The sequence below is a fragment of the Phyllostomus hastatus genome, unplaced genomic scaffold, assembly GCF_019186645.2.
Source record: "Phyllostomus hastatus isolate PE091 unplaced genomic scaffold, TTU_PhHast_1.1 phas_contig_38, whole genome shotgun sequence".
NCBI lineage: Eukaryota > Metazoa > Chordata > Mammalia > Chiroptera > Phyllostomidae > Phyllostomus > Phyllostomus hastatus.
The window spans coordinates 4409323-4433529 of record NW_025333869.1 but is presented as its reverse complement, the minus strand read 5'-3'; the positions used below and the strand labels follow the sequence as shown (position 1 = coordinate 4433529).

The following is a 24207-nucleotide window of genomic DNA, read 5'->3' as shown; positions in this document are numbered from 1 at the left end:
GTGTATCCTATATTACTTTTCTTTTTTAAGTATATTTTCTTGATTATGCTATTACAGTTTTCCCAATTTCTTCCCCTTTATCCTCCCTCCACCCTGTACCCCCCAACCCTCCAGCATTCATCATTCATCTTCCTTCTTAGTTCATGTCCATGGGTTTTACTCATAAGTTCTTTGAGTTCTCTATTTCCTATACCATTATTGATCTCTCCCCATCTATTTTATACCTACCAATTATGCTTCTTTTTCCGTGCAATTTCTCCCATGCCTCCCTGCCCCCTACCCACTGAAATATCACCATGTGATGTCCATTTCTCTGATTAAGTTCCTGTTCTAGTTGTTTGCTTAGTTTTTGTTTTTGTTGTTTTTCTTTTTTTTAGGTTCATTTGTTGATTGTTGTGAGTTTGTTGTCATTTTACTGTTCATAGTTTTTTTTATCTTCTTCAATTTCTTAGATAAGACCCTTTAACATTTCATATAATAAGGACTTGGTGATGATCAACTCCTTTAACTTGACCTTATCTGGGAAGCACTTTATCTGCCCTTCCATTCTAAAGGATAGCTTTGCTGGGTAGAGTAATCTTGGGTGTAGGTCTTTGCCTTTCATGACTTCTTTCCAGCTAGTTCTTGATTGCAAGGTTTCTTTTGAGAAATCAGCTGATAGTATTATGAGCACTCCCTTGTAGTGCTCATAAGGAGCCTCTGCAACAAATGGTGTTGTGGGATCTGGACTGCTATATGAAAAAATGAAAGTTGACCACCAACTTAAACTAATACACAAAAATAAACTCAAGATGGATAAAAGACTTAAATATTAGTCAGTACACCATAAATGTCCTAGAAGAGAATGTTAGCAAGAAAATCTCAGATATTCCATGCAGCAGTATTTTCACCAATATGTCCCCTAGAGCAAGGGACATAATGAAAGAATAAACAATTGAGACCTCATCAAATTAATAAGATTCTTCACAGCTAAAGAAAACACCAGAAAAATGAAAATGGAACCCACTGTATGGGAAAATATATTTGCCAATGATACTTCAGACTAGGGTTTGATCACCAAAATACATAAAGAACTCACACATCTCCATTCCAGGAAGACAAACAATCCCACTAAAAAATAGGCAACGGATCTGAACAGACACTTCTCCAGGGGGGGACAAACAGAAGGCCCAGAAATATACGAAAGGATGTTCAGCATCACCAGCCATCAGAGAGATGCAAATTAAACCACAATGAGATACCACTTCACACTCACCATAATGGCCATCATAAACAAATCAACAAAGTGCTGGTGAGCTTGTGGAGAAAAGGGAACCCCAGTATAGTGTTGGTGAAAATGCAGATTGTTGCAGCCACTATGGAAAACAGTATGGAATTTCCTCAAAAAATTAAAAATGGAACTGCCTTTTGGTCAGTCAATTCTACTGCTGGGATTATACCTTAAGAATCCTGAAACACCAATTCAAAAAAACATATGCACACCAATTTATAGCAGCATTATTTATAAGAGCAAATTTCTGGAAACAGCCTAAGTGCCCATAAGTAAATGACTAGATCAAAAAACTGTGGTACATTTACACAGTGGAATACTACATAGCAGAAAGAAGGAATTCACACTCTTTGCAACAGCACAGATGGAACTGTAGAGCATTATGCTAAGTGACATAAGCCAGGCAGTGAAAGACAAATACCATATGATCTCACCTATAAGTAGAAGCTAATCAACAAACAAACAAGCAAGCAGAATATAATCAGAAACATTGAAATAAAGAACAAACTGACAGTAACCAGAGGGGGTGGAGTAGGGGGATAGTGAGTCATCTAGGAACATGTATAACGGACGCTTGGACAAAGACACTGCGGGGGTGAGGATTGAATGGGGGAGGGGGAGAGTAGGGATGGGGGGAATAATGGGGGGAATAAGACAACTGTAATTGAACAAGAATTTTAAAAATGATTAAGACATGATTGTCACAAAGTAGCTTCATTTACTTGCAACAAGTAAAGGAGAGAAGGGATTTATATTGAATGCTCTGTCTTCTGTAGAAAGACTTAGTCTTTAACATTTAGCAAGAATAACATGTAATAAGAACTGCCCAGACTTTGAAACCCTTAACCTATCTAACTATGCCTCCACTGAGGTTTTTCACTCCCCTTCTTAAAGGAACAGGAACAAGGGTCAGTTTTATAACTGCTTCCTGCTGAATGTGAACAGAGTACATCTTTGACTTGAAAAAGTGAAATTCTCTGGCTGCCTGACAAAGTCTTCAGCTCTCCTAGGTTCTGGGATTCCTGAGAACTGGAGTGTATAAAGAGATCACTACTCTAACAGGAGAAATGTGTCATAAGAAGTGGGGCAGATGTGGGAAAAATCAAAGAGACAGATCCTGCCACTCGTAAACTCACACTCTAGTGGGGATCTAATGAGCAAGGTGGTCCAGAGTGACAGCCACCAATAATGACAAAGATGCCAACAATGGAGAGAAGGGGGAAGGTGTCATATCTGAGTTTTTTCCCATATGATCCAGGACACCCCATGTTTTTTTATTCAGGAATCAGTTATTAAGTTGTTCAGTCATTCCAGGACTTTGAAAGACAGGTAGGAGCTGGGCAGGAAGTGACTATGTAGAAAGGGAGAGCCCAGTGGATAAAACACAGAAATCCAAGAGAGGGAAAAGATGCCAGATATGACAGTTCTACAAAATACCCAGTAGGTATCCCACCGATGGCACAATAGGTATCCCACGTGCCAAGCATGTGAAGCACACATGCTTGCCATATGGCCATAAAGAGCTATACCTTGTAAGGCACTTGGGCCTGGAGAGGAGGACAGCTTGGAAGGAAGTCTTGACATGGCCCTCTGCATCTGCTGCTATCTTAGATGTACCACCAAAAAAAGTCCCTCTCTCCCCATTCCCATGATAGGAGACACTCCTGGGAAATACAGATTCGTGTGTGTGTGTGTGTGTGTGTGTGTGTGTGTACACAGGAGAAGGGTAAGGCCAAACATGTCAGGCCTTACTGTTCAGGCTCCAGCACAAGGCCCTCTATGGTCAGACATCCTTTTAGACACCATCCCCTAGTTAGCCAGCTACACAGCTGCAGCCTACAAACTAAAAGTCCCTCTGAAACTCAAGATTCAGGAAGAAACCACCAGTTATTCTCTACTTCTTTGTTCCCTAAACCCACTGCCCTGTAGGCACTGGGATAAGCCTTGACATGAACAGATCACCTGAGGCCTATATGGCCCAACTGGCTCCTCCACCCTTTGTCCCCAGATTGAAAATGTTAGGAGCTAAGGACTGAAAGTGAAGAAAAGAAACAGCTTTGAGCACATGTTGTAATCAACAGTAGGGTAAAGAGTCAGCCATGAGGGGCTGCTCACATGAGGCACTGCCCAGTCTCACCTTCTCTCTGGCCCAGACACCCACACAGCAGTCACTTCCTACTACATTAACAAGCCCCAGCTCCTCTCAGCCCTCTGGCTCCTGGACTCGGAGAGAACATGGGCTGAGGTTTCCCCAAGGCTGGCCCTCCATGCTCCAGACAGGTGGGACTGTGAAAGGCAGAAGGCATTCCTAGGCTGCCTGATTTAACAGCCTGGCTCACCTGCCACAATTCAGATCAAAACTGCTAAAAAAGAAGGTTCTGGGAGGTGTGGCCTCCCTGTACCTGTCTCCCTTCCAGCTCACACTCAGAAGTGCAGTATTCTGTTACTAAACTTCTATGCCTGTCTCTCCTGTGATAAAACACTGGGCTACTCCACCTTGTTGCTTCCACAGGAGGGCAAGTGCCCAGGTTAACCCATTTCACTGCCAGTAGGCAGACTCTCACAGCCATAGAGGCCTGTGCCTAGGCTGAGGCAGAGCTGCTGCTCAAGGACAGGACACAACTTAGAAGAACCTTATCCTGCCTGTGGAGGCAGAGAACAAGGTCTCACCTCCACCTGCCCCACCTCAAGTCACACCACAGCTTTGGATTAAAGAGAGGGAGCTAATGGGCTACTACTCTGAAAATTAGCTGGGGTCTCAGGAGTCTTCTGAACTTGATTGGACTTTGACGTGGGAATTCATGAGTGCGCACTTGCCCAGAGTTGGCGACCTCAAAACCATCCTTGCAGGTGAATGGACAGAGAACAGTAAATTACCTCTTAAAGCAGCTCTAAAATCTTACTAAAAGCAATTCACCTCCCCGTGTCATTTCCACCTTCCTCCTACACAGTGTGGCTAGGCTTCCTAGCCGAAACTTTTGACTTCTGTTATTAAAATAAATACACGTGGTTGATTCTACCTGTTTCATTTTGCAAGTCTAGCATTTCTACACATAAGACAAACAAGACCACACAAAGAATAAAATCCAACTCCTACAGGACAGACCATCTCACAACCAGACTAGAGAGACTGTCACCTGAGGATGTCTTAGATCAATGGTCCCCAATCTTTTTGGCGCCAGGGACAAGTTCTGTGGAAAACAATTTTTCCACCATCCAGGGACGGGTGACAGGAGGCGGAGCTCAGGTGGTAACTCAAAAGAAGCTTCCCTGGCTCACCCTGCTCCTGGTTCGTACCAGGCCACTGAATGTACTGGTCCATGTTCTGGGGCTTGGGGATCCCTGTCTCAGATTCCCCAGCCGGCATTGCTCAACTCCCCGAACAGAGTTAGACCTAGGTGAGGCTCTGAATTTGGCTTCCCAGCAACAGTGCCTGCCCAACCAACCAGAAAACAGGCACGCACCAGGACTGAAACTACGTACGTTTCTGATACCCTCTGCCCAAAACGGGAATAACAACGCTAATTAAAGCGACCACAGGGGTTGACCTACCCGCCTCCCTTCCGAATCACTGAATGAAACAGGTTCAGGTGTCCACAGGCCAGACAGCTATCTTGGTGGTCAGCACCAAGGGGAAACTACCCACCAAGGGATAAACCCCAGAGGGACTGCTGCCGCCAACTTCTTCATCAAGCATCCACACAAGGCCAAGAGGGAGGGAGCGTTTTTAAAGGAGTCCCCATATGGAGTTGCCAAATTTGTTACCAACCCAAATGAGTTTACTGCTTGGGGTATTCATTTCAAGAAGGAGCAGTGGTTGTTACAAGGCAGTTTTATTTACTTGCAGCAAGTAAAGGAGACAGGATTCATTTCCAAAGATCTAGCTTCCAAAGAGAGGCTTAACCTTTAACATAGGGTCTCAACACATAACTCCTACACATAACACCTAAGCACCTAAGGCTTTATCAACCAACTTCTCCCCAAGACTTTGTTTCCTTCCATGATACCCTGCAAGGCCACTATATTACTGTTTCTGGCTCAGCAGATGGCTTCACCAGGCTGTCCATTCCGCCTGGCTCTCTAGTCTGTGGACATGTCCGCACCTCAGTAGGAGCGTTGCGACACCCAGAGGAACTACATTTCCCACAGTGCTCTGGAGAAGCTGGGCGCTGGGGTCTGTGACCTGAGGGTGGGTTTGTGCAGAGCCTCCTGGGAGTTGTAGTCTGGTTGGCTCTGCGGGCGCTGCTGCAAGCCGCGGTGGCCTTTGTTTGTGTGTGGGCTTGCGCGGTGGTGGTGAGTGAGGCTGCTGGCAGGTCAGTGCCCCCAGGTGAGCCAGAGCCACGCTGGCAGGCGGCTGCCTGGCTCCTCCATCGCTTCCAAGGCTTGGATCAGGCCAGGCCTGCCGGCTGCGAGGGAGCTAACCGTGTGGGGAGAAGTCTGCGGCTAGAGAGAAGGGTCCCGCTGGACCGGAGGAGGAGGGAGGTGAGGGGCTTGAGGTCCAGCGCGCAGGGCGTGCCGTCAAGGAGTGGCAGTGTTCAGGACCGAGGGAGAGTTTACTCCAAGGGGTAGGGGTTCCTAGACCAGGGATCGGCAGGGCAGGGCGTGTAGAGGGTCCTTCACCCTGCAGTCTGTGAACGGGTGTTGGGGCGGGGGGCGGGGGCAGCGGGCAGGTGCATCCTGGCCCAGCGGTGAGGGTTTCAAAGGATGGATAGAAGAGTTTCATTTTCTCTAGGGAGGATGAATGGGAGAAAGGACAAAACAGATTCAGTTGTATGGAGAATATAATCTTCCCTACCCAGAATCTCCTTATCCTGAAATTATCTATCCCCCAGGAGCTTCCGGAGACTCAGCAATCATCCTCTCTTCTCGTTCTCTTCTTTTGGGGACTCTGAAGTTTAGACCTTAAACCTACAGGTATTGTCAGAGACCCTTCACATTCATTTTATTCTCTTATTCTCCCAGGAACTACTTGATATGAAACTGTTATTAATCTATTTAGTAAGTGAGGAAGTGAAGTCAGCGCTGTTTGGTTGCTTGCACAAGGTCACATAGAGGAGTGGGAAGCCAAGTCTCATGACCTAATTCTGAGCTTTCCCACAGGATAAATGGCTTTTCTGCTAGGAAAAGCAATATTTGCTATGATAAAGCCACTTTCTCCAAAATATTCAGGAAATTAATTCTTCAGACATGTGACCTAGGGAGAAAAATAAGACAGTTTCTCTTTATTAATCAAGGAAGTTCCTGAGATACAATTGAGTTTGTTACTTGTTGAAGATCTCACAGTATGTGGAGAGATAGAGCTGTAAGTACTACCCACTTGTTCTGACCAAGCTCTATTTGCTGGATTCCCCAGGAACAGAGTCCAACTTCAGGCAGCAGGTACCAGGTACTTTCCATGGACTCTTGGTGGATGTGCAGTTGTTGAGCAGTAATACCTTGAATTTCCAAATTAATGTCCTGTAGCATCCTGACACTCTTAATAGGGGATTCCTTTGTAGCTTGTACTCCAAATTGGAGGTGACACCTCCAAATAAGAATTTAAAATGCCTCTTCGGGCACCACAATATGTAGCAGAATGTGGAGTTGAAAAGAAGACCAGGTGCTTCAGTTAACAAAACAAAGAATTATAGCATCACATTGCTATTTCATTAAATCAGGTGGCCAGCATTTTTTTCTTTAATATTCACTGGAGGATGTGTTTATTGACTTAAGAGAGAGAGGAGGGGAAGAGAAGAAACACATCAATGTGAGAGAGTAACAGCAATCAGTTGCTTCCTACGTGCACACCAACCAGGGATGGAACCCCCAACCAGGTATGTGCCCTGACCAAGAATGGAACCCACAACCTTTTGGTGTACAGAACAGCACTCCAACCAGCTGAGAGCTACCTGACTAGCGTGGTGGCTAGCATTTTGATGAGACATATTAGAAGGAAATGAAGATTATATACTGAACCACTGTATCAAGTATAAGAATGCAGCAATCAGGATCCTTAAGTAAGAAGAGAATATTCCAAAGAAAAAGTGTAGAAAAAGATAATATAGGGTAAGAGAATTCACAGGATCTAGAAGAGTAGTAAAGTCTTTCCAAACTCTGTTTTATTCTGTTTTATTTTATAAAAACTCCCACCAGCTCTATAGTGATGAGGATCTACAGAATTATCTAGTGCTGAGGTATAGGCTTTAGATCCAGAAAATCTTGGAGTTGAATCTTTCTCCCATCTTGACTCCTTACTGGCTCTGAGAATTTGGGCAAGTTACTCACTGTAATTGGAATGCCTTGGGCTTGGTTTTGGAGCCCAAAGTAGCTCTTCCTTTTCCAAGTATTGACAAATATTTACACTTCCCTTAGAACTGTTATCCTCATATATTGAAGAGTAAGAGGGGAGAATCTGGATCTGGAGCCTCCTAAGAATGGTTTAAAGGTAGCACATGAAATCACTTATTCTCTCCTTATAACTTAGGGGGAATTCGAGAGGAGAGCTACAGCCATTTCCATTGTAGAACCAAGCATGAAGGCTGAATGTTGACTTTTATAGATTCTGAATTCCTTTGGAGGCTATTCAAAGAGCAGATGGCTAGATGGGGGAAGAAACTGGAAGATTCTAATCACGTGCCAAGGCTAAGGAACAAACAGAAGTGCCCGTTATCTTAGAGACTGGCCAGAAAAGACAGAGGTGTGTTTATGTGTTCTCAGCTTTTCTACCTCCTGCCTCCTCCTGGGCTTGTTTGTATATGGTCATGGTACCTCTAAGACTATTTTTGCTGTTACATGTTATATGTGACTGACATTACATCAGGCCATCCAGAGTTCCTCCATTTACTCATACCCCAAACTGGAGCTCCTGTTGACTTTAAATCTTTTCATTCATCAGTTCTCATGCTCTTTTCCTGTTTTTGTTGTTCTGTTTCATTTTTGTTTGGTTGGTATTTTCCTCCCTCAGGTGCTCAAGAACAGCCTGTGGATGCATTATATGAAGAGGTGGTGATTAAGGTCATACAGCAGGAGTGGACATGTTTGGCTTTCCATCAGCTACCCTGCTGGACTGTCATGGAAGATATGCACAGAATGTAGCATTTTTCAGTGAGTGAGTCCTGTTTCTGTCCTTAGGGACAGTTGATCACTGTCTCTGTTCTTAGCACTAGTTGGCAGGGTAAGGAAGCAGAGGAGATATTCCTTTGATGGACTTCATCCTTCCAGGTGATAAAGGGAAACCCAGAAAGCTGGAGTCACAAGTAACAGTAGAAACAGCAAAAGGACAATCCCGATATGGAGGTAAACTTGAGGTAGTCTGTCAGAGAATGAATAAACAGCTTTAAATCTCAGTGCAGTCACTGAGTAAAAAAGGGTAAGGCAGAGGAACAATTAGAAAAATCTTCTTAGGATGACTCCAAGAAAACTGTTAATAGTGATAAATTGGAGCCACATTTAAAGGATAGTAGGCAGCTCAGATACAAGGCGATATTGGAAAATAATGTCAGTCACTGCATAGGAAGTGCTTGAGAATAACTTCCAAACACAAATTGATTTTGGTTCCACCATAGCATAGTAAACTGAAGTAGCATCAATTTTAAAAGGGAAAAATTCCTTGGATCAGAATCTATGGTTGTTCTGACTTGATCTGTAGTATCAGACAAGTCATTTAATTTCCTTGTACTGCAGGGTCTTCATCTGTAAAACAGGACAATAAGCTCTACCCTCACGGCTAGTAGGAATGAGAGATAATAGGTGTAAAGTGCTCAGGATTCTACTACACATTTTCTGACATCATGGAGTTTACTCCACTGTCAGAAAAGCAGACTAGTACAGAAGAGAATTTCTCGTGAGTTTAATGAAATCTAAGTTTCAGGATTCCTCTCTTGCATTGGTCTCTGCAAAGTCCTGTTCCTACTTTTATAACTTTTTTGTAATGGAGTGCCTCCAAAATGTTAAAGATTTGGGCCCTACACAACCTGGATCCTCACATAATTGAAGTTAGATAAAATTGCACTGAGTCTCTGTGTGATCCTGTGTAGTTTTCTTAATTTTTCTGAGTCTGGAGATATTTATGTCTACCTCACAAGATTATTTGGGAGGCTAAATTAAACAATGTAGAGGCAGTACACTGCTGTGGAGCACGCCTGTGTTTGAATCCCAACTCTATGCCTATCTACTGCATGACCTTTGACAACCTCCCTATGCTTTCATTTCCTTATCTATAGCAATCTCATGAGATTGTTTTTAGGGTTAAGTTATTTATGCAAAATTCACTGTATTATGTCTGGCATATAATAAACACTCAACAAAGCATTGTTTATTTTTTCCCTATTCTCACTCAGCATATTGGTACATTTTACATGACTTCCCTCTCATTTTACTAGATGTGATGACAGAGGCCCACAACAAATATGATCACTCTGAGGCCACAGGATCCTCAAGCTTGGATTTCCAGAATTCTTTCAGAAGAGAGAAGCTGGAACAAAAATCCCCAGATTTTAAGACACTACAGGAAGATCCACCTGGAGTGAAACAGAGGGTCTATGAGTGCCAGGAATGTGGAAAATCCTTCAGGCAAAAGGGTAGTCTAACATTACATGAGAGAATCCACACTGGTCAAAAGCCCTTTGAGTGTACCCATTGTGGAAAAAGCTTCAGGGCCAAAGGCAATCTTGTTACACATCAGCGAATACACACAGGAGAGAAGCCCTATCAGTGCAAGGAGTGTGGGAAAAGCTTTAGTCAACGAGGTAGTCTGGCTGTTCATGAAAGACTCCACACTGGACAGAAACCCTATGAATGTGCTATTTGTCAGAGAAGTTTCAGGAACCAGAGTAACCTTGCTGTTCATAGAAGAGTTCATAGTGGTGAGAAGCCCTATAGATGTGATCAGTGTGGAAAAGCCTTCAGTCAGAAAGGAAGCTTAATTGTTCACATCAGAGTCCACACAGGCCTGAAACCATATGCCTGCGTACAATGCAGGAAGAGTTTCCATACCAGGGGAAATTGTATCCTACATGGCAAAATCCACACAGGAGAGACACCATATCTATGTGGCCAATGTGGGAAAAGCTTCACTCAGAGAGGAAGTTTGGCAGTGCACCAGCGAACCTGCTCACAAAGGCTCACCCTTTAACCACATTCTTCAAAGAGAACTCTATGAATTAAGAGTACGAAATCAGCTGAGATCAAGCAGCCTATCCAATTCTATGGACTGAAAGGAGACTCTCAGAAAGACCATCACTGGGTAGGACAAACTGACTTTTCTTTTTTCCAAATGAGTATGAAAAATAAATGTCTTATTTATCCTCATCATGATGATGTTTATTTTATAATTTATGTCAGTTTATTTTGACCTAATTTCCCAAGGTACTTTCATTAATCTAGTACACACTTAGATAGTGTTCTGTGTGTAGCAGATACAGACTTTATATTTTTAATTGACAGCATCAGCCTTTTTAAAAAATCCTTTTATCAATCTCAAAATTTTTCTTCTCTACATACTCAGATTAATCATTTACATTTAAGTCTGGGTAGAAATGATGAGGTGAATTTAACTACTTTAATAATACTCTTATTGAATATTATGTTAGCTGGATGATACCCCCAAAAAACCTATTCTAACATATTGTCATGTCCATAGCAGAGGTTCTAGCCTTTCTTTATAAAAGAATGTTCCTTGCCCTGGCTTGTATGGCTCAGTGGATTGAGTGCCGGCCTGCAAGGCAAAGGGCCATGGGTTCAAATCCCAGTCAGGGCACATGCCTCAGTTGTGAGCCAGGTCCCCAGTAGGGGGTGCACGAGAGGCAACCACACATTGATGTTTCTCTCGCTCTCTTTCTCCTTCCCTTCCCTTCTAAAAAGTAAATAAATAAATAAATAGAATCTTTAAAAAAAACCTATGAAAAAGAAGTTTCCTTTTTAAGCCTTCAAAGATTTGAAGTCTGCACTGTGATTTACTTCATTCCTCCAGTACTGAGATAACTTGCCTATAGCCAAAGAGCAGAAAACTGCAATTTTTTGAGAATCCTAAGCCTAATATGCCCTCTACTAAACTAACTCCTTCCTGGGAGACACCATGCTATTCACGCCCTTTTTGACAAAAGTAGCAGTATCTCAGGGTTGAGGTTACCTAGAAAGGACATGACTGTCCTTATCACTGAGACCAGATTTGTAGTCAATAATGAACGTACAATCCTCTAACAATACTATTGTCTTCCTCCTACACATATAAGACAAACAAAGAAATTTGGAAGGATAATCCACTCTTAATTTTTTTTTTACCTCTAGTGGATGAAACTTGAAGGATATTAGAAGAAATTCGTTCTGAGGAAGAGTTTCCTTTTTTATTAACCTTAGTCATCTATATAAATTTTCATGGTAAATATTGGGTTGGCCAAAGGTGTGTCTGGTTTTTTCCATAAAATAAAAGGTACATTATTCATTTTTACCAATAACTTTATTGATTTGGATATTTTCAGTATGTCAGCTATCTCCTGCTTTTGGCTTCTAATGGGTAGAGACCAGGGGTGCTGCTAAACATATTCCAATGCATAAGACACCCCCACAGCAAAGAGTCACTTGGCCAAAATGTCAAAAGTACCAAGAAACTTTGCAAACCACTTTTGACACATCCAATCAGTCAGCACCTTCTCTGTACAGTACACAAATCTTTTTTGTGTGTTTCAGTTGCATTTTTACCTTTCTTGAAATAAAGCATAATATACCAAAAAACATATATCTTCTTCCATCTCCAGTATTAAAATGGCTGCACAGGAATTCACCAATTTTGATGTTTTCTTTTAATGAACACTGATATGACCACTGTCATGATACAATCTAACAAAATTGTCTTGAATGAAGATCAAGATAACCAAGCACTACTAGAGCCATTATGCAGCAAAAACTAAATGAACTTTTTGGACCAACCCAATATTTATGTAATTTAAAAAAAATGAATGATGAGGACTTTCTGTCAAGATGGTGGAATGGGGAGATACAGTGCTTGCCTCTTAACATGACCACATCAAAATTACAACTAAATTATAGAACAGCGACTCCTGAGAAGCACCTATATGCCAGCTGAACAGAATTCCTCCAAAAATATAAAAAAGCAACTTCAAGACTGGCAAGGGCAGAGAGAGGAAACAAGCTGGTCCCAATCCCTCCTGCTATAGTTAAGGATTAGGATGGATATCTTGGGTGTGAGGGTCCCCCATCAAGGAGCAAGGGATTTTCACCCCACACTGGGCTTCCCAGCTCTGAGCACCTGAATCAAGAAGAGGAGTCCCCACAATTTCTGGTTGTGAAAAATCAGCAGGGATTCCATTTGGGTAAGACTGAAGACCACTAAGTAGACTCAGGCTTTCTTTTAAAGAACCTGAGCAAACATTCATAAACACTAGCCCTAAGCTCCAGCAAAAGAACAGCAAAGTGCCAGGGACATACAGGGAAGAACTGAATCTTCTGGCTTCAGGGTGAAGGTTATAGGGGCTTCTCTCTTCTGCAGGGCAGAAATGCTGTCTGGCACCATTATCCTTTGTTGAGCCCACCCTACACACAGCCTGGGCAGCAGAGTAGGAAGTCACCATTGCTATTTTGTTGAGACTTTCCTACACCCACCTGCAGATGAAGGCAGGCACCAAATATGAGTCTCAACCTGGCTAACATCTCTCACTGCACCCTGATGAATCCCTAAGACACTACCCCACCCAAATCATGCACAAGCCTAAACCAATTTCAGCAGCTTTTCCACACAAACAACCAGCCTTGGTCCATACTGCAGACATTCCTAAAATATCCCAAAGGGCCACAGAGCCCAAACAAGCAGCACCTGGCTTCCTACAGCATGCGCAGTGCCCCTTGCAGAGCAGCCCCAATCCCAGCACAGGTGTCAGCCAGAATCCGATCATAGTACAGCCTCTCCCAGGTGCTTCCAAACCCAGCAACCCGAAATCACTTCACAGCTCTTACCAGGTGGTCCAGGGTGAGGAAGAGAAGCAGCTGAACTTAATCTGCACCAGAGCCCCTCCCAAAAGTCCCCAGCACAGGGCAAAGCAGACTAGCAAGGAGCAGAGTAGAGTTGTCTAGCTAGAAAGGGACCTGGCCCCAGGGCTGCCTCACAGCTGTATTGTATCACAAATGAGCTGTTTTGCATTGAACAAAGTTTCCTTGTTCACCACACCCCAAACTGGGGGGATTCCTGTTGCCATTGAATTGGCCCAACGACCATCAACCATCGCAACCAGCAATATGAATGGGTGAAAAATGAAAACGGGGACTTCTGGTATCAGCCATGATGTGTAACTGGAAAAGACACTGGCGTTCGGGCTGCCTGTCACTACCAAATCCAATAAGCAATGACAGTGATTGAATTTTTTATAGGCGCTTTATTCAGATGGCCAGCAATCCGAGAAGATGGCGGGTTCATACCCTAACAAACCATCTTGCTCTTTCTTTCCCAGCCAGATCTTTTAAAGATTTTATTTATTTATTTTCAGAGAGGGAAGGGAGGGAGAAAGAGAGAGAGAGAGAAACATCAATGTGCAGTTGCTGGGGGTCATGGCCGGCAACCCGGGCATGTACCCTGACTGGGAATCGAACCTGCAACACTTTGGTTCGCAGCCCAAAAGTGTCCAATCCACTGAGCAACACCAGCCAGGGCCAGCAGCCAGATCTTTTATAAGGGGGTTGGGAGAGGGCAAACAAGGTGTCTGCGAAAGCCTTTGAAATTCAACAGTTGCCTCCAGGGGGGGAGGGTAGTCGCTTGCTTCTTCCTGGTACAGACAGTCTTCAGACTGAGGTAATCTCCAGCCAGTGACCCAGGAGGTCAACTGCTTAAAAATTAGGTGCCAGGATGGGCCTTATCTGTAGTTGCTGAAACAAAAACTTAACATACACATTACTTGCTAGATTTATGACTATTTACCTTAAGTTAAATTTTCCCAAGTCTTAAACCCCTATCAGATGGAGTAGCCCCATTTCTCCCAAGTCCTCCCTCCTGTAACTAAAAAATCCTAGGAAGAGTTGATTGCTGAATGGCACGTGACTGATTTCCTCAACTCCTCAGTCTCGTCTCCAAAATTTCCGATTTTAAATTGCACTAGCATCCCTCTATCCCTGATTTAGCTCTACTTTTTTCATAATATATATGACCTTATAATACACATGACCTTATAATACACTATACCGTTTATCAACAATTGCTTGTTTCCTTCTCTAGTATTTAATATCCAACGTGACTTTTCTTTAAGCGTCTTGAACAGTCCCTGGGCACAGTAGGCCCTCAAGTGTTTGCTAAACTAATGAACCTCAAGAGGCAGATGAGGATGTCAAGCGGCATATAGTCGGCATTTGGTCGGTTCAGAACGTTTTTATGGGTAAAGACAACATTACGGATATTTACGTTCTTCCCCTCCAGTAGTGCACTAACAAAATGAAAAACACTGCAATGGGCATTCCTAAAATAATTTTTACTCGTTTGTAATTTAAAAAGTAATAACGTGAATGAACTCTGGAGGAACAGTTAATATCGGACCTCCTTGCAGTTCCTTTGGAAGTCCTGGGACTACCACCGGATGTGTGAACAGCGAGTGACGTGACCCTCCCTCGGCTTTCTGGGACTTGTAGTTCGCTGTGGGCGTGGGGAAGACGCTAGTTGCAATCTGGGATTCTGCGCTACCAGGTATTAGATTCACATGGGAAGTGAGCGGCGTCTGGCTGCTGGCGCCTCTCCCGAGGCGTATAGGACAGTGGAGATGTGGGAGTTCCAGAGAGAGGCTCCGGGCTGGAGACCCGAATGCCCGTCTGGGCAGCCGTGGGAAGGCCAGCCACACGGGGGAAGTTCGTCCCAGGCCGCACCAGTGCCCCGGAGCGGCGACCGCCCTGCATCTCAATGGGCCCTCCTCTAGCCTGAGCTCCGGCCTTGCCCCGACTGCAGGCTTCGTAGTTGGCCTTTTCCGCGCCAGTGACTGGCCTTTTATCAAGGTTTTGGGTGGACATTGACGACTGAGAGGGGCCCTTGTGATGGGCTGAGATTTCTGTCCTCACAGCACGGTCCTCGCTAAAATATTGCATCCGAGCTGTACCCCGAAAACCAATCAGGTCGAGGAACGCGTCGAAGACATCCAAAAAAATCCATCCCTGAAGGCGATAGATCCAATTAGCTACCACTGCTCAACTTGAATATTTTAGAGCTGCTAGGGGCAGCAGGATGTACCCTGGTGGGAAGGGGGTGTGGCCTGTTTGAGCCTGAGCCCAGTAGAGAGAGGTGAGCGAGGTGCCACGTAGGGAGACTGGAAAGGCACCCCAGGAGAGGAGAGGGCTACATAGAGTAGCAGGAACGGAGGGACTTTTCCTTGCAGTCTTGCCGGACTGGCTAGTCCTGCAAAGTGGACTTGATTTTGATGGCTTTTTCTCTTTTGCTAGCTCTTTCTGGAAGTCTGTCCTGAGAGGAGGGAATGACCAAGTTCCAGGTGAGTTGGGGTTTCTTCAGAAAATTCTAGCAAGTTCCAGGTGAGATGGGGTTTCTTCTTCGAAAATGCAAGAAACCTTTCTTTCTTGGGACAGGGAAAGGACGTCAGCACAATAATTGCGTGCCTATCTGATCTTTGTTCTGTGTGTCGTTTTCTCTTTATTGTCAGACATACGGGCATAGTAACATTAAAATACTAAGGGCATATTGCTATCAGAGGATGTTGCCAGAGTCTGCACAGGCCTCTGCTGCCTTAATTTATTCTTTTAAAAATTTATTTATTTATTTATTTATTTATTAGAGAGAGGGGAAGGGAGGGAAAAAGAGAGGGAAAGAAACGTCAGTGTGAAGCAGAAACATGGAATGCTTGCCTCTCTTATAGCTGGAACAAACCCGCAACCCAGGCATGTGCCATGACCGGAATCAAACTGGCTATCCCTCGCCTTGGAAGGACAGCCAACCAACTGAACCACACCTATGAGGGCTGCTGCCTTTAAATTACACATCAGTTTCCACTGAATTACTCTGCATCCATGAACTTGGCCCACTCCCCAGTGCACTGGGCTCTGCTTTTTTATTGAAAGACTCCACATAGCACCTTTGCTGGTCATCTCTATCAAAGCCTACCTTTTTCTGCTAGACACTTCATTCACATTGAAAGTCTTAAAGCTATTACATGTTCAATCCAATGATAAGTAGTCTCAGGAAAACCAACTCACTCCCAGCATGCACCTCAACCAGGCTGCATAATAGAACTATTTGTGGTGGTTTTTGTTTGTTTGTTTTAAGAATTAAGTTTCCTAGGCAGTGCCACCTCCAGATCTATTAAAAAGAGAATTTCACTCCTTTTATTTTTTTTATATTGGTTATGTTTGTACATCCATAGATTTTTTGCATTTATAGTCAAATATTTCTCTACTTGCCTTATGTGAGCATCTCTGAGCTAAACAAGATGTCCATCTTTTATGCTGACTGCTTTCTTTTTTTACCAACATATCTGCATGTTTAATTGGTACAATAAAGTGTTAAATTACTTATTGGCACTTTTTTAAAAAACAATTTTTCATTTGTCTCCATAAAACCATTTCTAGAAAGTTACCTCAAGATTGGCACTTAGAATCATAGAATGTTTTATGATTCTGTGTTTTTATGGAAAATGTTTTTTGGAACAGAATGTTTTATGGAAGGAGCCAGCCAGCCCCTCTCTGCCTTGGTGCCATCACTTTTACAGAAGACACATCTAATTTTGAGGGAGATAAAAAAAGGAAGCACTATGTCCTTTGTTGCAGAGAGCAGCAGAACCAGAAATAAGCCCCATGTTTTCTAACACCAAGCTGTTCCTTCTCCATAACTAAACACGTCATCACACCAGGAATTATTTGAACAAAATATCAAGCTGGATTTTAAGGGAAAAATAATTGGTTCTTAACCAAGACTACCTTTTTGCTCAGCAAATACAGTCCTCACATTCATAGACTGTGAACTCTTACAAAAATTGGTTTGTTTAGAGAACAATAAACTGCCTCAAGGTACTGAAAGCATGTCATCACTGTGAAAAGTAATTGAAGACTTCAAAGGATATTAGCATGACTAAGACCCTGTACATTTTTCTTCCCTCTCTTCTACCTGTTACCTAGTAAAGATTATTTATTCACTGCTGATGAAGTTTGAGATTGCTGATATTATAAATTTTAAGATTCTGGTGTATATTAATAACTCTTTGAATTTAAAGAAAGGACTTCATCCCACCAGTACTTGCTGAGTGTTTTTATATACCGGACATTGTCTTTGGGTCTTCTGAAAGGCAGCAGCCCCAGTTTAACCCCTCCCTTCCTCTGTGACTTGGCTAAGTCACTTCACCATTATGAACCTTAGTTTTGTCATCTGAAAATGAGAGTGTTGAGTTTGAGGATCTCGAGGTTCTTTTTTACTTGTAGCATTTGATTATTCTTTTAAATGGAATGTGTATTTGCAAATATCATTTAGATTCTGAGTCAGTTGTGTTAGTTGCTGAGGATTTAAAGATTAGTTGAGTATGCCTCCAATCCTTTAGAACAGCAGTCTTCAACCTTTTTGGCTCAAGGGACCAGTTTCGTGGAAAGTAATTTTTCTATGGACTGGGGTTTCGGGACCGTTCAAGTACATTGCATTCAAGCTCACCTCTTCTTGTGCAACCCGGTTGGGGATGGACCCCTGCTTTAGAACGTTACATCCAATTTGGAAGATAGATTTAATAGATATCCTAGAGGTATGTGAAAGATACTATGAGATGTTGGAGGAGAAGCACCTAACTCATCCTTATTCTTGAGAAAGAAGATTGTTGATTGTCCTGAAACTGAAAGGAGTTCCAAAATGTATGGGAGAAATGTAAGTCAGAGCAGAAACAATATATATATAAGGGCTATTCTAGACTAACAGTATGTTTAGATGACTACAGGTAATCAATCCAGTGTGACTACAGCTCCTGTCTACCTCTGCCTTCTGCATTACTGTTTCCTGCCCCTTGCAAAGTAAATTGTTGGATCCAGCAAGGAAGGGCTCTGGAAAGGAAGTGGAAAGGCACATGATATATGTAGTTTGAAGAAGTTTGACATTTGTTGGTGGAGTGGACTGGAGGTGGGGCAGGGGGGCAGTGGCCGTGGTGGGAGGGACAGAAAACTACTGATCCCCACCTTCCACTTTGGTTGGCCCTTAGGATACTGAGTACACTTTTCCAGAGTAAGCATGGGTTCCACACTTTGGGGTGACTCATAAGCTCCGCTGATAACAGGGGAAACTATTTATTATTCAGAGTCTTTTAGTCCCAACTTTATTTTGTTTTAGCAGAACCGCTATTTTCGTTCCCTTTTTCCTTTCCCCTGTCATACTGATTCCTTTCATTTAGTCCACTGTCATACTATTTCTCATCTCTTGGAATTTTCAACCTATTACAAAGTCTATAGTCAGTCCACCAACATAACCATTCCATTCTCAGCACAGAATTCTCCTCACCACTTTGTGGGATTTTTAAAAATTACTAAATCTGACTGTCTAATCTATGAATTGAAAAAATGGCAAAATTTGTATTTGAAGACTTGGTAAGGAGTTACTGTGGTCTAGGTAAGAAATAAGAGCCTTATCTAGGACAGTGGCAATGGGAGTAAAGACCAGTTAACACATTGGAGGGAGATTTAGGAGACAGTACTGACAAGATCTGAAGTTATCTGAATATTTTTGAGGTAGGGATGGTGTCTTCCATAATCCAGACAACAGGGTAGAAGATGGATAAAACATAAAAGGGAAAAAAGATAATTGATGGACTTGTATCTCAGAAGGGAAAAAAGGATTTGATTTGCCGATGGAGAGGTTAGCCTTGGACAGAAAGAAACTTTTTTTCTCTTGAGATAAAGAAATTTGGTTTAAAGGAGTGGCTAATTCGACTTCTTGATATTCACCTGGCCCTGTTGTACTGAAGGATTCATGCATTTATGTCACTCTTGGGCAATATCCTCCACTTGTCCTTATCCCACCCTCATGCAGGGATTTGTAGACTTCTCTACCTCAATCTCATCCCTCTTTCTCGGACACAGTGGAGACCTGTGACTTTGAAGAGAAACTGCCACTTGCCTTGTTAGCACCTCCACTAGTGACTAGTAGAGTAGTCAAGTCATTCCTTTTGGGGAGGGGGATACCAAAATTGGTTGTCCTTACTTTCCTGAGGAAGTAGTAGATTGGTGCCCCTTCAGCCCCAGGCCTAAGATGTGAGTTCTTCTGAAGGTTACTAGGCACATCCCTGGGTCAAAGTTGTTGTTCCTTTGGGCTTCACTTGGCTCTCATCAGTTGTTTTGTATATTCTCTCCTGTTTTTCTGCTTGTGGCCTGTATCCTGGTGGCAGCCCACAAACATTTTGCTACCACTATGCAAAGATATAAGTGTTGCCAGTGGAAACAGGATTCTTTTGTGGAATCACAAGAAATACATTTTGGGGACCCACACATAGGAGACTTGAGGCTTAGTGGTAAACCTTATTCTAGTGAAAACAGAGGACTACCCCCAGGTGCCTGATATCTTACTCACTACCAGGTGGCTCAGCTCTGTCTGGCAGCAAAACAAGTCCTGGGCCTGGTGAGCACAAGTGCCCACCAGGAGGGTCAGGATCCAGAACTGCAATACCATCAACCAGGTCTCTGTTAGGCCAGAGTCGTTCAAGAAACCAGACAGGCACAGCAAGCTAAGCAGCAAGGGTTTATAAGCGTGGGAAAAGTGGGACCAACCAAGGGAGGTTGGGGAGCCAACCAAGGGAGGTTAAGACTGTCCTCCTGTGTCCTTGGGGTGGAGTCACAGGTGGGGTGACTGGGGTGTTAATGTCCGATTGGTCATTCTGGGCTGCTGGGTCGAGGTGTAGGGATGTCATTGGCTGGGGCTAGTCGCCATGCACCATCTCTGCTGACTGTTGTTCTTTGTACCCCTTGTCAGCCTCTGGTATGCTGGATAAGCTGACCACAATCTTAACCAAGCGTCTGTTCGTCCTGGGTAGGGTCGGCAGTTTCCTAATCCTGCCTGGACCTGTCAGTCACCGGTAGTCCAGCACAGTGTTTATTCTTGGCTGTGCTTGCCTGTGTCTTATTTCCCAATCTGCATGTCTGTCACTAAGGCTCAATGGTGCTGAGCCATGTTCCAGCATGATGCTTCAGCCCCTGTGGCTGTAAGGGGGGAGAAAATATGCTAAGACATATTCATAAACAAACCATGGGCTTTTGTTAAGCTTTGATTATATCTCCTTGGGTTTGGTATAGAGTAGGCTTTCTTTCAAACTAAACAATCCTCTTTCTAGTTCTTTACGGGCTTGTGCTGGGCCTTCTCCCTAACCAACCCCTTTCCTGGATTGTCCCTGATTCCATGCCCTTATCCTATCCAATCTTTCCCAGGCTAGACATGCCCCCCCGTTTTTTGCCATTTTGGCTCCTACTGCTCATGCCTCAAAGTAGAAGAACCTCCCCTGAACCATCATGACTTTTACTGTGCATGCCTCAATGGAGGAATTTCCCTTTTACTGCTTCTCCACCACCCCAATCTGGGGAAATGGAAGGGTTCTTCCCTGGAGAGATTGGAAAGCCCTTCCTTCCTCCCTACTCATAGGGGAGGAAGGGATGTTAATCACCTTGGTGGAGCAATGAGGCTATCCCCTGGAGTGTCTGGAAGCAGTGGCTTCCTAGTCAATCAGGCTTAGCCAGTTTAGCTCCCTTCTCTTTTTAAAAACTAAATAGCTGCCTAAGCTAACATAAGGACATAAATTGAGTGATTAAAACTTTTATATTTGTTAAATCTAATAATTTAAAAAATAGATATTGGTATTATATATTTTGAATATATTTTATAAAACTATTGGTCTGGGATACATTAGAAAATTTTTAAAAGAAATTGGTCCTTCACCAGAGGCAGTTTGAAATCTTCTGGTCCATGGAAAGATCCCGAGGGGAACCAGACTCACTGTGAACTAAATATTTAAAATATTCTTAAGTGTGAGGTCTTGTATGAGGCCTGAATGATGCAGCCGTGAACAAATCAGACAGCCTCTCTGTTCTTAGGGAGGGACAGACAGTAAATAAGAAAGCATACAAATAGGAAAATGAGATAAGGCATTAGTAGTACGAAGAAATTAAAACATGGAGAAGTGAAGGTTTGGGGACATGTCTGGTATTTTTGCCATTGACATCCTTGCTGCAGGCATTTTCATGTATAAGTAATTGGCTGTAAGGCAGTTTTGCCATAAAAAAAGATATAAAATCACAAACACAAAGAGGGACATTAAAAAGGACATAAAATTAAAAAGATTATATTATGAAATGCAAATATTCAAATGCTTTTTAAAATGTGTGTACATTCATGACAATACTGTTACAGAACAGACCCGGAGGTGGGGGCGTGAATGATATACTATTACCAAATGGACCTACCCTTGTGCTCTGGGCCCCCCTCCCCATCCCCGAACTAGGTTCACCTTGCTCAATGCCAGAGATTAGTGAAAAGGAAAGAGATTATTTATTTAAAAAGTTATACAGACTTAGAGTAATGACTTAATGTCTTCATTAAAAATCCTAAAGTCTTTTAGAATACCCACAAACTCATAGTCCTTCCTTCTCCCCTTTGCCCAGTCCAGGGTACCACATCTCAGGAAAAGAAGTAGAAGTCCAAAGTTCAGGCAGCCCCTCTGTTCTGGCACCATCAGCTGTGTTGCTGCCTGTTCTCCAGTTAATCCAAAACCATGTGGCACCTGCTTGTGGCCTACCAGCAAGAATCTTTTCAACCCTGTTCTTCCAGGCAAAGTTTGTCTTATGGCTGAGCCACATGGCAAAAAGGAGCACCCTAAAGCTGCACGGTCCCAACCAAAAAGCCCCAACATGGCTGCAGCACCTGGGTTTAAATCCCAGCACCAGTCTTCCTCTGCAGCACCATTTCCAACTCCTCTCACAATCTGTTACACCTGTCTTATTGGGCTGCCATAGTTAAGTCCTGGCAGGCATGGCCCCATGGCATGGAGCCAATAATCTGCAAGCTTTTATTCAGGTGCTGTACCCAGAGGGTGTTGCCTCCCAGTTGTATCATGGGTTGAAGTTACTCCCATCCCCCTGGCTCAAAGCAGGGCCACAGCTATTTAACATATCTATCAAACCAGTTAAACATTATAGATATGTTAAATGACCATGCTAGAGATTAGCTGCAAAGCTGTTATATGCAAAACAGCTCTCAATGATCCTGCTCCATGTGTCCCATCCCCCAGCTCAGACTTGTGGGGGTGAGAACATCCTATATATACGTTTTTTCTAATATTTCCTGGACACTCTGAGTTCTAGGCCCCATTACAAATCCCTATTTGTAGTCCCCCTTGGCTGCACCTGTAGGAAGGTGCAGCCAGAGGGTCCCTAAAAGAAGGATTTGTAATGGGGTCCAGAACTCAAGGTGTCCAGGAAATATTAGAAAGATATATAGGATGTCCTCATCCTCCACCATAGGTGTGAGTTGGGGGAAGGGACACATGGAGCAGGGCCATTCAGAGCTGTTTTGCATAGCAACTAACCTTTGCAGCTAACCTCTGGTGTGGTCATTTAACATATCTATAACCTTTAACTGGTTGCATAGATATGTTAAATAGCTGTGGCCATGCTCTGAGCCAGGGAGATGGAAGGAAGTTCCCCCCAAGATGTAACTGGGAGGCAACTCCCCCTAGTTACAGTGCCTATGTGAGAGCTTGGAGATGATTGGCTCCATGACTTGGGGCCACCTCTGCGCAGACTCCTGATGAAGCCCAGTAGAGCTGGAAGGATATTTAAACCCAGATTCGGTAGCCATTGAAGGGAAGCACGCAGCTGCAGCCATGTAAGGAGAACTGTTACAGAACACAACAAGGTGGGGCCTGGGATGATATACTATTATTGAAAGAAGGCCCCGGGTCCGTTACATCCGCCACCCAAGGAAAGACATCTCTCAATGCCAGAGATTTGTGAAAAGGAAAGGAAATGTTTATTTAATGCTATACAAACTTAAAGTAGTGACCTAATGTCTTTACCAAAATCCCAAAGTCCCTTAAAACACCCACAAACACACACAGTCCTTCCTTTCTTCCCCCTTTGCCCAGTCCAGAGTACCATATCTCAGGAAAGGAAATAGAAGTCTATGGCTCAGGCAGTCCTCTGGTTCTTCCCAGTTAGTACTCCATCTCGACTGGGAGACCTCCCTGGGTTCCCGGCACCCTCCGCTGAGTCACCCGGATCTTTGCTAAAACCAGGTGGTGGTTCCCCCTTCTAAAGCTGCCGGGGTCCCCACTCTGGCAGAGGCATGTGGTCCTCTCTCCAGGGGCCACGGGAGTCCCTATTCTGTCAAGGCCGCATGGTTCTCCCTCTCTCAGGGCTGTGGGAAGGGAGAGTCCCCACTCTGTCCAGGCCACGTGGTTCTTTCTCAATGGCTGCCATGTCTGGGTTTAAATCCCCCGTGCCAATCTTCTTCTGCAACCCTATTTCCAACTCCTCCTACACTTGGGCACACTTGCCCTCAATCTGCTGTCTTCTCTAGCTTTTCTGGTCACCATCATGGGTCTAGGCAGGTGTCACCCCATGTCATGGAGCCAATCTTCTCCCAGCTCCCACGCAGGCACTGTAACTCGAGGGACCTGCCCCCCAGGTCCCATCTTGGGGGGGAGGTCCCTTTCCATCCCCCTGGCCTTGAGCATGGCCATAGCTATTTAGCATATCTAAGTGACCAGCCAAAGGCTATAGGTATGCTAAATGACCATGCCATGGATTAGCTGCAAAGCTGCCCTGCATGTTCTTGCTCTGTGTGCCCCTTCCCGCAACTCACACCTGTGGGGGAAGGGGTGAAGACACCTTAAAATCTCCTGGACACCTTGAGTTCTGGACCCCATTTCAAATGCCCATTTGGGGTCCCCCCACTTGGCTACACCCTGTAACAGAACCACGCACTTTTGGCAGAGTTGGGGGACCCCACTCCACTC

General features: G+C 43.9%; 2 protein-coding genes and 1 long non-coding RNA gene across 11 annotated transcripts in view; all 3 read left to right on the top strand.

Moving 5' to 3' along the window:
* The first annotated feature begins 5513 nt into the window (after nucleotides 1-5513).
* On the top strand, nucleotides 5514-7013 carry LOC123820829. Of its 3 annotated transcripts, none has more exons than XR_006786030.1 (3): nucleotides 5514-5752; nucleotides 6103-6184; nucleotides 6983-7013. It is a non-coding gene; the product is annotated as an uncharacterized LOC123820829 (long non-coding RNA). The 3 variants fall into 3 exon arrangements; XR_006786031.1 differs by lacking the exon at nucleotides 6983-7013 and adding an exon at nucleotides 6928-6963; XR_006786032.1 differs by lacking the exon at nucleotides 6983-7013 and adding an exon at nucleotides 6505-6564.
* Nucleotides 7014-7021: 8 nt separating this feature from the next.
* Nucleotides 7022-10558, top strand: ZNF32 (zinc finger protein 32). Of its 5 annotated transcripts, none has more exons than XM_045841789.1 (4): nucleotides 7022-7083; nucleotides 7809-7946; nucleotides 8214-8353; nucleotides 9631-10558. In XM_045841789.1, the coding sequence occupies exons 3-4, from the start codon at nucleotides 8284-8286 to the stop codon at nucleotides 10380-10382; spliced, it is 822 nt and encodes a 273-aa protein (XP_045697745.1). In that variant the 5' UTR covers nucleotides 7022-7083; nucleotides 7809-7946; nucleotides 8214-8283; the 3' UTR covers nucleotides 10383-10558. The 5 variants fall into 5 exon arrangements, with proteins under 5 accessions (XP_045697745.1, XP_045697744.1, XP_045697747.1 ...); XM_045841788.1 differs by having other exon boundaries at nucleotides 7023-7083; nucleotides 7734-7946; XM_045841790.1 differs by lacking the exon at nucleotides 7022-7083 and adding an exon at nucleotides 7643-7694.
* Nucleotides 10559-14877: 4319 nt separating this feature from the next.
* ZNF239 (zinc finger protein 239) overlaps nucleotides 14878-24207 on the top strand; it is a 47181-nt gene continuing 37851 nt past the window's right edge. For 2 of the 3 annotated variants that reach the window (XM_045842441.1, XM_045842442.1), the window contains exons 1-2: nucleotides 14885-14930; nucleotides 15674-15720. The gene's annotated coding sequence lies outside the window, so the exon portion shown is untranslated. Of the gene's footprint in view, nucleotides 14931-15673; nucleotides 15721-24207 lie in introns of all 3 variants that reach the window. The other variant, XM_045842440.1, reaches the window with a different exon arrangement.